Genomic DNA, 13232 nt, shown 5'->3' on the forward strand with positions numbered 1-13232 from the left:
TCTTCCTCGGCCCCAAGGGCCTGAACATCGTCTCCTACCTCGTGGACGACTTCATAATCCTCTTCTTCTTCCAGATATTCCTCTTCATCGGCCTCATAGTCAGATCCCTGCTCGGATCCCTGCTCCGATGGTTCGTCTTGGTCCGGTAGCTCGACGACTTCATCGTCTCCGGTCCCGAAGATATTATCTGGTTCCGGCGCTTGCCTCTTCGATTCCAATCGAGCCGCGCGTCGGGTCCGAAGAGTCTTCTTTGATCTGAACCGGGCACAGGCCATACATTGGTCTTCATTGTGGTCCGGTGACAAGCATTTGTTGCACACAGGGTGGACGTCGTTGTGTGCATAATTAGCGTTACAAAGCGGACACCTTTTGAAAAGGCCTCGACTCTCCATCGTCGATTAAACTTGATTCGAGAGGTGAACTTAGCCTTCCGATAGTCGATGTCCTGTAGATAAATGTTATCGATACCGATCGAAACGATACCGACGCTCGCGAAAGCCTTTTGGCTTTGTGAAAAAGTTTCCTAACTTGAGCTAAGATTTTAACATCCGAACCCAATGGCGGAAAAAAACAATTTGAGGATGGAGAGGATGCCCAAGCGCACTGTAGTCCTGGGGAGGAGCCACCTATCTCGTGATACTTCGAAGACTTCTCCAGGAGAACAATGTGCAATCATCCGGACCCAACACTAGGCGGCGATCTATGCACAGATATGAATTCAGCAGCCCACATGCCTCGAACCTTAGTCTTGTGCATCAAATTAAGCTCCTGAAACAGCAAAGAACTCTTCAAAATTGTCAAGAGGATTACCTGGCGGTTATTTTGACTACGGTGTTGGTGTAGAAAGAAGCGAAGCGGTTAGAGGCAGACCTGACATTGACAGAGATACAGTATGCAGTGGCTAAGCTACGACATGAGAAAACCCAAGGCCCAAATGGTATAGCCAATGAACTGTACAAATGGTGTATACAAAGAAAAGAGAGAGGGACCCTATAATGCCTAAGAGGTAGGGTACCTACTGACAGTCATAAAAAATTCCCCTTGGGAGAAAGATATACGGATTCACAAAAACACACTCAAAATCTCTTTCAACCACGATGGATTCACTTCACAAACCATATACTGTGAGCCAGAGAGTCAAATCAGTGCAAAACAGAAGTTAAACAAAAAGCTTCCAATTTATTATAGATTGCAATACATACACAGCTAATTATCAAATTTAAAAACAATTCAATGACCGGTATAAATTACCAATGTACTTTTTAGATTAAAAACATTTATATAATCAAAATACATACACAAAAAACAAATCTAATGTAATATAAATTCTAATGTAATAAAATGTGGGACAAAAAAGCAGCACGAAACATTGATTTTAGATCAAGGAATAATCACGGTAATTCGACATATGAATAAACACAGTACATATGCACACGGTTTTGACGGAAAATCTCCTGTTTGATATAAATACAACCAGGGTAACATTTGTCATTTATCTGTGATAAATTCCAATAAAACAGGCATAGACGCATTCCGGTGGGTCCACTGAAAGTAAATGGTAAACTGCCTTCAGACTTCCCCAATGGTCGGGAAACCACTTGCACTTACACTGGAGTCCTTGGCATATGTTATCCGTAGACATCTGGAGATTCGCGGTTCAAGATCACTTCCACTGATTATACAAAAGAAAATATCTCCCTTGATGCAGATAAGATTCTTCTTTGTATCTAAGACCCCGTGGCAACCATATCTGTCCTTTTCTGTTTTATAGAAGAATATGGGAGCCACTACGGGCATAATATCACTTGAAATAAGTCCACGTTGTACTGTCTGAGCCAGACAGTAACATGGGCGCCTCTGCCCGGGGACTTAAAGGCGGCTGTTAAAGGCTTTCAATATCTAGTTATTTTTATCACTCCACATAGAGAGGTATGTAGACACTGTAATCTCTGAAAAATGCTGTCAAAGTTTAAGGAAGACGCAGAGAGATAGAAAGATCTCACCCTCTCCCTGCTCGGGCAGGCAGCCATTTTTAAAATGATTACCCTACTGCACCTTCTTTGCACCCTTCAAAATACCAATCACCCACTCCCTCAGATGGTGTTTGCCAGACTGGTTGGATACACGCAGTCATTGCTATGGCAGGAAGGTCATCCTAGAATAGCGCCTAGGGCACTACAATGGAACCGTTATCATGGAGGAATAGCGCTGCTATATATAGCGGCTTATTACTTGGCTGCATATTGATCCCCATTAACGAATGGGCACAACACAGAAATAATTGGAACCCCACACACATCTGCAGGACATCTACGGAGGAAAGGGAGAGTTTCTGGACTGCTTCGCGTAACACAGGTAAGCCTGGAAGTACAGGAAAGGATCACAAGATCTATCGTACGGACGCAGGGTTACCAAGGAAACACCATTTGGAAAGGGGGATGGTTCAAATAATTGGCCTCTGAATTGGTGGGTATCTCAACGATAGGTGACATTGACGACAAAGTGGAACTTAAGTCTTGACCGACTCTCTGTACTGAATATGGGCTACATACACTAGTCCCAATTCATCAAGTATGCACAACTGCACCATGCATGGCTAGCTGAGAGCATAATGTCTGCAGACTTATCCAAGTACGCACCACTGGAGCGGAGGTTACTAAAGCAGGAACTTACAAGCATAACAGTTTCTCTCACATATAAAACGATAAATAACATGCCAGATAATCTAGGGAGACTGCGAGAGAGGGATTTGGGAGCTCTGGAAGATGCGAATATGTCTGGTCTGTATAATGAGAATGCCAAGCTATTGGTTTTGCCAGTGCTTGTTCACACAGTATTTATTTTCCAAGTAAAAGAAAAGCATTTCAAAATATGGAGGAAAAGCAAATGAATCTTAAGATATCTCAGAACTGTACTTTGAAATCAACATTTTCAATCGTATAAATGGGGCTGTTTATATTTCAAATAATTTATTTATACACATGAAATTCTAAGCAGAATTTACAAAGAATAAGGAAGTTTAAAACAATGCACTTGCCAAGGTCTAATTTACTATCTAAATAACTCAGAACTTGTTTCAGTCATCTGCAGTAGCTCGAGGATCAGATTTGAAGGCCTCCGGGGGAAGAGAAAACATCTTGTCAGTCATCCTAACTGCAATACTTATAGCAAGCATGAAGACAACCTTATCTACATAATCGAAAAATATTTTGTCTTGTTAGGAATATACAGGTTATTCTTATTTATTTTTAATATCTAAATATATTGTAATACCCTTATAAGAAAGCTTTAAGACTAATATGCATAGGTAAAGGAACCTACCCTATAATCATCCCATATACAGAGATGTGTACATACATTAGCTGTATACTTTGACATACATTAATATGCAAAGCATAAACAAATTTATTGTTGTATATATATACATTTTTATGTACTTATAAATCTTATTTCCTCATAGAATAAATAATCTCAAGTACACATACATCTCATATACTTGTACATAACCCTATTAGATAGGCTGACATGCATTTCATCAAATGCATGTATTCTCCTGATCATAAATGTTTTGTTTAATTGAATATAATATGTTTTCAGATGCACATTTGAATATATAAGCATAGTGAATTTTTCATATATACCGATGTATGTTCGCCAACATACACACCTAAGCAGTTACATCCCTACACATGACCTAAAGTCATACTGATGCACACATGCATATGTACACAACAACTGTTGCATATTGCGATATACATAATTTATGTAGCGCGTAAATAAACATATATGCACATATACATAACTGTGTATATAATACATCAGGCTGCTAGACTGATTTTCGGCAGACTAGATGGCAACATGTCACCCCTCTCGTGAGGAAGTTGCACTGGCTTCCCATTTTACAGCGATGTGCCTTCCGAGTTGGCTGCCTTATCTTCAAATCCTTGTACGGCATTAGTCCCAAATTCATTGCTGGCCTTATTTAAAGGCACATACCAACTCCCAACCTACGCTCAGCTCATATGAACCTCCTGGTGACACCTTCCTACAAATTGAAGCGACAGGACGGCTGCAGGTTCGCAGTACTGGCACCCAAGTTCTGGAATTCCCTCCCTTCGGACATCAGATCTTGCACTGATCTCTCTGGGTTTGGAAAACTTCTCAAGACATGGCTGTTCACACAAGCATACGATTAACTCAATAGGACTCCGGCATCTCCTAGAGCAACGCCATGAAACCAATCGGTCTATACATAGTCAGCATGTGATTGCAAGTAGGCTGCTTCCTACTGCAACTTCTTTGCGCCCTTCAAAATACCCATCATCCACTTCCTCAGATGGTGTTTGCCAGACTGGTTGGAAACATGCAGTCATTGCTATGGCAGGAAGGTTATCCTAGAATAGTGCTAGGACACTACAATGGAACCCTTATCATGGAGGAATAGCGCTGCCCGATATAGAGGCTTATTACTTGGCTGCAAATTGATCCCTATTGACGAATGGGGAGATACAACGCAGTAATTATTGGAAACCCCCCCCACTCATCTACACGACATCTACGGAGGAAAGGGAGAGTTTCTGGACTGCTTCCCGCGACACAGGTAACCCTGGAAGTATGGGAAAGGATCACAAGATCTATGGTATGGATACAGGGTTACCAAAGAAACACCATTATGGAAAGGGGGATGGTTCAAATAATTGGCCTCCGACTTGGTGGAAATCACAACGATAGGTGACATTGAGGACAAAGTGGAACTTAAGTCTTGGCCGACTCTCTGTACTGAATATGGGCTACACTAGTCCCAATTCATCAAGTATGCAGAACTGCGCCATGCATGGCTAGCTGAGAGGATAATATGTGCGGACTTATCCAAGTACGCACCACTGGAGGGGAGGTTACTAAAGCAGGAACTTACAAGCAAAACAGTTTCTCTCACATATAAAATGATAAATAACATGCCCGATAATCTTGGGAGACTGCGAGAGAGGGATTTGAGAGCTCTGGAAGATGCGGACTGGAAGGCAGCCCTACCGCACCCTAGAGAGGTAGCTATTAAAGCTAGACTGCGCCTCATTCAATACATAATCTTGCACAGAATATACTATGACACAAGATGGGTAGGGGGAGACTCAAAGGAGATTTCTTTCATACAGTATGGTTTGGTCCCGCTATCCAGGGTAACTGGAGGGAAATCATTGAGGAGCTGGGTGCGACCATGAAAGTGTCCTTACCTGTAGACCCCAGGTTTGTTCTCTTGGGACTTCAAAATGATGTTGAGGTTACTAGGGCTCAACTTCTCTTCCATTCCTTAAGTCTTGTGGTGGTGGCTAAGCGCGATGTGGCTAGACGATGGGGCATAGAAGAGGTCCCTACGGTCCAGAAGTGGAGGAGGGGGATGGATCGCTACATGGTTGCCGAAGGTACCACATATGACAACAGGGGTTGCCCCCAAATATTTTGTAAGGTATGGAGTACCTGGATGCAATACTATGGTTTGGACCTATTGGACGATTCATATGAGCCCATGTCATCTGTAAATATATACATTGGTCCCATCCCACAATGAAGTGGCCTTTAGATCTAAACCGAACATATTGCCACTGAATTTATGTTGGGTTATCCTTGATGAATGTAGCTTACGCGACCGATGTTATTGTTGCGACGGCTGTATGCTTACGTTATTTATCACAATTAAATAAAAAGATATAAAATATAATAAAAAGAAAATGATCTGGAAAACTAATAGAAAATTAAAGTGGCTTACTATTGCATATAGTACTGGCGTGCATACATTTGTTGCCACCACATCATGTGAAGGTGGTTAATTGCAGGATACTGATGAAGTCCAGGAGACTGCCCTCTGACAGACCTGAAATGTAATAAAGAGCATCAGAAACAGAGTTAGTACAAAAAATTTGTTATTTTATTTTTAAACTAGCTAATACAAAGTTAACATTTTTGACCCAAGTTATATGAAGCTTTCGTTAACACTGTGGAAATCCAATTTTTGCAAGAACCTCATTGTAAACTAGACGGTTGGAAAGATTTTAGAAATGTTAATTAAATAAAAAAATTAGGTATTGACAGAAACAAGCACTGGCAAAGTCAATGTATGGTCTTTATAATGAGAATGCCAAGCTATTGGTTTTGCCAATGCTTGCTCATGCAGTATTTATTTTTCCAAGTAAAAAAAAGCATTTCAGAATATGGAGGAAAAACAAATGAATCTTAAGATATCTCAGAACTGTATTTTGAAATCAACATGATGGCAACATGTCACCCCTCTCATGAGGAAATAGCACTGGCTTCCCATTTTACAGCGATGTGCCTTCCGAGTAGCTGCCTTATCTTCAAATCCTTGTACGGCATTAGACCCAAATTAATCGCTAGCCTTATTCAAAGGCACATACCAACTTCCAACCTACGCTCAGCTCATATGAACCTCCTGGTGACACCTTCCTACAAACTGAAGCGACAGGACGGCTGCAGGTTCGCAGTACTGCCACCCAAGTTCTGGAATTCCCTCACTTCGGATATCAGATCTTGCACTGATCTCTCTAGGTTTGGAAAACTTCTCAAGACATGGCTGTTCACACAAGCATACGATTAACTCAATAGGACTCTGGCATCTCCTAGAGCAGCGCCATAAAACCAATCGGTCTATACATAGTCAGCATGTGATTGCAAGTAGGGTGCTTCCTGCCTGACGATGTAGGTGCCAGCAACGGATACACTTAGATCCAAAATCCAACCAATTCACTCAATCAAGGCTGATGGCACACACAGAGACAGAATCAAGACAAATTAAGTAAGTATAAAAAAGGTATGCTCAAGTTTTTATTTCTAGAACCAAACAGGACTTGGCACAGATAAGTGAAATATACTTTCAAATATAAAACTGTAGAAGGAAATACAATTGTGGAATGTACTGGAATCGTTACAGGTGTGCGTTTGCTTTCAAAACTGTTTAAAATAAATCTAATATATTTTTGATTAGTTCGCAGTTACTTGGAGTACTTGGGGTGTTATGACGAGATATCACACAAGGGGACTTACAATTTAAAGGTAAGTATGACTATTCCCGATTCAAAGAAAGTTACTTTGGTTTTCATACAAAAAGTCAGTTCAACACTTAGAACATTTTTAGGTACAAAATTCATAACATTGGTACCTATGGGAGAAAAGAAACTTATGGATTTGCAGGTAAGTAAATGACCAGTAGGTCTTGGGGGTTAGAACCAAGGTTCAGCTGGGCACTCAAATCACACTACCGTGGCCCTAGGGCGGCCGGGTGCAGAGGCCCGATGTTAGCCAACGGGGCTAGGGTGCATCTCGGTTGGGGGCTGCTCAGAGGCAAGCCACTTGGTTTTAGAATCCAAGCTCCTAGGGTTAAGGTCAAGGCATAGGTGGTACCAGGTCATCACCAAGTCTGCACCAACCGTGTTGCAGGGGCGGCTGGGTGAAGGGTGTTTAGGAGGGGTCAGAAGCAGAATGGAATCCTATGGGGATTGCCGGGTTTGGATTTAGGCTGCAGGCTTGGTCCAGGAAGACTTCCTGGAGGAACCAACAGCAAGGAAAGAAGGTTGGAAGGCTCTGGGAGGTAGGTGCACCTCAAGTCCTCTTCTCCAGGGGGCAGGGAGGCCGAATGCAGGGGTGCCTTTTGAGGTCAGATTTTACCTTGCCGGAGGTCTTTGTGCAGAGGCTGTAGACTACATCTGGGAATCCTGGAGAAGTCAACCCACAGTAGACTCGGACTCTGGAGCGCTGGGGAACCTCGCTGAGATCAGTGAGCCACTTGGACTCAGGCCGTAGGCGATGGGTGCAGCGGTGGTTCCAGGCGTCGAGTTTCTTCGTCCTCAGCAGAATCAGAGTCTTTCTTTGGATTAGAGCTGCTGTTTGCAGGAGATCCGGTCTTTGTTGAAGGCAGTCAGTCCTCCCAGGAGTCCTGGTGGTCCCTGGCTGCAGGACAAGTCAACTTTTGGCGCAGAATCTCTGAAAACTGCAGACGGGATAGTAGGGTTGGGGAAAAGTCAGTTCTTCTCCACAGTCTCCTCTGCTGTGCAAATTCTTCCATCCTTCTTCTTAGGTTGCAGGAATCTAGGGAGGCAAGGTTCAGGGGCCCCCTTAAAATTTATTTTAGGGGTGTTACAGGGGTGTGCAGGTCAGGACCAATAGGTCCCTTCCTTGGGTGAGAACACCCCTATTATGCCACTCTTCAGTGGGAGGGCGCATGAGCCTCAAATTGGCTGTGTCCCCTCATCTTAAAGATGAAGGGGACTAAGATGTGTGCTTTACCTCGCTTTCTCCACCCGACGGGTGCGGCTGGAAAAGGTGGTCACACCTCTCCTCCTAACCGGATTTACCCACCGATTCTCCCACTGTAAGTGAGGGGTCAGAACTGGTGGGAGACAGTTGCTGGGGGTAGCAAAAGGCAGGAACAGCTTACAAAGGTGGCAGGCCTATAAAGCTTCCCCTCTCGTGGACCCAGCCCATCCTGGGGGAGGAGGCATGACACCTCTGCCCAGGATGGGCTTGGTTTCTGGACCCAGAGAGCGGAGGTCTTCTACACAGGGGTCCAGAAACCTGTCTGGTGGTGACAAATGACAGGCAGCCATTCAGGAACCACACCAGGGCTGGTTGTTTTTCAGGGGGTATGTCTAAGATGCCCTCTGAGTTCATTTTGCATTAAATCCCACACTGGCATTAGTATGGGTTTAATGTGCTGAGAAGTTTACTACCAAACGTCCCAGGTTTCACTAAAGCCATATAGAGATGTGGAGCTCGTAATGACCAACTCCCAGACCTTATATTCCTTATGGCTTTACTGCACTTACAATATCTAAGAACGGACTTAGACATTGTAGGGGTACAGTTCTCATGCTAGAGGGGTGACTTATATTGGCCCCAGACAGTAGGTTGCAGGCATGGCACACAGGAATGTGTGCCATGTCGACTCTTCACCTTTCTCTGCACCAAAACACGCAGCCTGCAATGGTAGTGTGTTGGTGTTAATGGTGGCGAACCTCTAAGGGTGGCACAATAGGTGCTGCAGCCCTTCGAGTCCTTCGCAGGTCAAGGAGCCCTTTGTACCCATGGCAACTTTTACAAAGAGCGGACCTGTGGCCAGATATGTACCAATTGTGGGTACAAAGGTACAGGTTTGGGAAAGAACAAAGGCCCTGGGAACGTGAGAGACCCAGCGCACGTCAAGTCAAAGTGCATCAAGTGTCAGGCAAAAAGTGTGGGGGGTTACTGCAACAGAAACCCACTTTCCTGCAAATTTACATAAAACAAGCGCAAGTGACAATATCATATAGAGGTGGTCTTTCAGAGAGGTTAGACAGTCAGAGCATGCATGATGGGTGAATTAAGCACGGAACAGATGTGTTTTCTCAGAAACTGGTTTCCATATCAAAATGATTGCCTGTAACTCACGTTTGTCCAACGTTGGTATATTTCACAGCTTCACCTGCTTGAATCATTAACAGTCTTCAGAATACATTTAAATAGCAGTAAACAGTGTTAAAATTGCTAAAAGCCCATTACAGTTTTGTTGAGTAACCCCATCCACTGGCTTTGTAACAACCCAAACTTGAACCAATGCAGTGACTGAACGGAGTTCTTTTCTTCAACAGAAGCCACCACAGCTCTGATTTCACAGGGCAAGCGTGAATGGTGCAGTTAAAAAAAGAAGAGCATTTGATCAGGGAGGAGGTTGGGTCGCATGTACATTTATGAAAGATACCAGCGCTAGATAATTGGCATTAAAGGTAATTAAGCATTTTTCTCCAGCAGTGGTTCTTTCATAGATTCACGCTTTCTTCTGAATCGCAAGCAGCACACTGAATATGAATACAGCAATAAACTGCTGGACCTGTCTGCAGCTTTAGATACCATCTCCCGTTAGATCCTGCTGGATAGACTCTTGGGATCTAGGGGAAGGCACTCAAATGGTTGACAGATTTTTTGGTGGGGAGAACTCAAACCATCAACCTTGGTCCTTTCAGATCACAAACCACAAATGTTTCGAAGGGCGTACCACAGGGCTCATGTTTGAGTCCCACCTTATTTAACATTTATTAAACCACTTGCATCTCTGCCAAGAAACCTAGGGTTTATACCAATTTCCCATGCCGATGACACACAACTGCTTCTCACTTATGACAAGAATAACAAAAATACCCAGGACACCTTCAGAGAGGGCATGAAAACCATCACTGACTGGAAGAGTAACAACTTCCTTCAGTTAAATGCTGAGAAAACAGAGATTATGTTATTCAAAGAAGCAATAACTAGGTGGTCACCTAACTGGTGTCCAGAAGAACTGGGCCCGGCCCCATCCCCAAAACAAGTGGTAAAGAACCTAGGGGTCCAAATCGACCGAAGCTGAGCCTGGATGAGCATGCCAAAGGCCTGTTACCATGGCCTTCTTCTGAAAGTTTTCCCCCTACTCCCTTTGACCACACAAAAGACCCTAATACAAGCACTGGTCTTGAGCCGTCTGGACTACTGCAATGCTCTGTTAATCTCAGCCAAGGAATCTTCCTTACACAGACTGCAGGTAGTCCAGACTCCAGGCCATCAAAACAGAGCTTGTTTGAGTCTTCTGGATAACAGAACGATATTATTCAAAGATCCTGGTGCTTGTGTTGATTAATGACTCTGCTCTTGTTGTATTGGCATCAGTAGCAACTTTAAAGGAACTAAACCCACCTTCGATTTGAAGGTGCGTACTGGGATGACCTATTTGAAACAAATTGTTCACCAGTGCTAGAAGCTGGCTCTGCGAAGGACAACTGCTTGTACCGTAGCCAGTGTTGGCATGACATTTATTTATTTATTTATTTAGTGTGTTTTGCTATAGCGCACAGATACCCCAACGGGGTGTCCCGGCGCTCCTGTACGATCTTATGCTGAATTTGGAAGATTATTTAAAAAGAGAGTGATTAACAGAAGAGGTAGGTCTTTAACGCCTTCCGAAAGGGTAGTTCTTCCTGGATCATCCGGATGGAGTTAGGCAATTTGTTCCAGAGGGCAGCTGTGCAGACTTGGAAGGTTTTACCGCCAGATCGAGTTTTTTTAAAATCGGGGAGTAGTGAGGAGATTTTTTGATGAAGAACGGAGATTCCTAATATTGTTGTAGGGGGTAAGGCAGGTGGAATTTAGCCTTTCTTTCCAGATGTGATCTAGGATAGGAAAGGACTTGGTGGGTTTTCTGGGGTGTTTTAGAAATAATTCTTCAAGCACTTGCTTCTCCATTAAAGACATTGCAAGGTCAAACTTCTTTGCTGTTCATTCTAGCAGGGCATGAAAGAAGGCGATCTAGTCTGGTGAAGATTCTGGCTATGGAGGGAATCAGTCGCCTTCCTTGGGAAGAATGATGTCTCTCCATTCTTTCTCATCTGGTGATCAACATTCCTTCTCTTGCCTTTCTTCTGTGACCTCAACTTCCTCCTCATCTAGGTTTGACTCCTGATCGCTATAGGAATGTCTCCCTCCCGTCATATTTAAAGTCAAAGTATGCTACAAGGGACTTGTTTAAGAAAACAAATCTTAGTTATGAGTCGTACACATGTAACACACTCCAGTGTATCCACAGGGTCATGAGGTGGAATACTGTGGGTGTCATCATCAGTATCTGTATCATGATGTGGTGGGTCTACGTCTTCATCCTCACCCCCTAAATCCTCATCATCATTGGAGAGAGGAGTTGGCCTAACGGCTAGGGCGGTCGACCTCGAATCTGGTGAACTGGGTTTGAGTCTCGGCAAGGATGCTGAACATCCTATGATTCTGGGCAAATAACTTAATCTCCCCGTGCTGCACAAAAAATGAATGTGTCTCCATGTAATGCAACTGGTGCTATGTAATGCGCTCTGATACCAGATTCGGGTCCAGTTCGCGCTATATAAAACTCTGTAAATAAATAAATAATTCCAGTGGTGCAGGTGATAGAGGAGGTACTGGAGAGTGTGCTGGAGAAAGTATAATGGTTGGAAGCTGTGGAGGTGGAGAAAAAGGCCTCATAGGTGAAGTGGCTGAGTCTTTTTTCTTTGAGGGTATCTCATGTGTTTCTGAGGTCACCAGTTTACTCTTTTTAGGTGGTATAGAGGTGACTTGTCCAGTAATGGGGTCAATATGCAGAGTCTTTTGCTTAGGATTCGGTGGATCTGGATGGAAAAGTTCCTTGGATCCATTGTCTTTTTTCGGGGCCGAGGACTTAGGCTCGGAGTGTTGTTTTGGTCTATCTTCCTGAGCTTAAGAGGAGTATTCATGTCCTTCTGCTTAGGTGGTGTTTCGACTCCAAAGATTTAGACTGTTTCTTTGGATCTGAAGTCTTGGATGAAATTTGGTTTGGTGCCGAAGATTCCGGTACCTTGGGTTTTGGTGCCGAAGTGTGGTGTTGAGGATACCTTGGGCTTATATTTCGGTGCCAAAGACTGTTTCGGCACCGTGATGTGGCTGGCTCGATCCTGAGCTGCCTGAAGGCTTCGGAGCCAGGCCTGGAGGCGGGGCTTCTGAAGTATTGTCAGGGTGTCGACCCAGACCCTAAGTTGAAGGTGTTACCGGAGCCTTTTGTTTTTTTGGGGCAGGGGCGTCGACATCAGTACTTGTGCTCCGTTGACCTGGAATAACCGACTGTTCTTCTGAGTCCGATTCGTCGGCTTCGGAGACACCGGTTTGTTCATCTCCTGTCTCCGGATCGTCAGGCCTGCTTCGAAGATGTTTTCTGGCGCCGATACGGCTGTTCTGGACATTTCGTAACGTCGAGCCCGGCGATCATGTATAGTCTTCTTGGATCTGAAAGAATCACAGGCCTGGCAGTGTAGACTCTTGTGTTCTGGAGAGACACAAAGTTTGCAGACCTCGTGGAGATCTGTGTGTGGGAATTTAGCCCCACACTTGCATTTTTTAAATGGAGTCCTTTCCATATGCTGGTTGATGATGCCAATCAGCTTAACAGTCCACATCGATGACCGGGCATTCGAAAATGTCTTTGGGAGTGGATATGCGTCGAGAGATCGCGATCGAAACAATACCGTTGAGCGGTGAGAGCTTTGTGCGTCGAATGGGAATCAAAACAACACCGACCGGAGCGCAGCAAATCACATCCGAACCCGATGGCGGAAATAAATAATCTGGAGATGGAGTTGATACGATCTATGCAAAAGTATGCATCTACAGCTCATATGCCTCTAACATATTTTTATTATTTTTAAAGTGGAGTGGTG

General features: G+C 44.0%; 1 protein-coding gene across 1 annotated transcript in view; it reads right to left on the minus strand.

Moving 5' to 3' along the window:
* HERPUD2 (HERPUD family member 2) overlaps positions 1-13232 on the minus strand; it is a 339768-nt gene that overhangs the window by 147252 nt on the left and 179284 nt on the right. Inside the window, exon 6 of the mRNA XM_086964819.1 lies at positions 5765-5869. Coding sequence (XP_086820945.1) covers positions 5765-5869 — 105 coding nt within the window. The remainder of the gene's footprint in view (positions 1-5764; positions 5870-13232) is intronic.

Source organism: Lissotriton vulgaris, chromosome 4_1, assembly GCF_964263255.1.
Source record: "Lissotriton vulgaris chromosome 4_1, aLisVul1.2, whole genome shotgun sequence".
NCBI lineage: Eukaryota > Metazoa > Chordata > Amphibia > Caudata > Salamandridae > Lissotriton > Lissotriton vulgaris.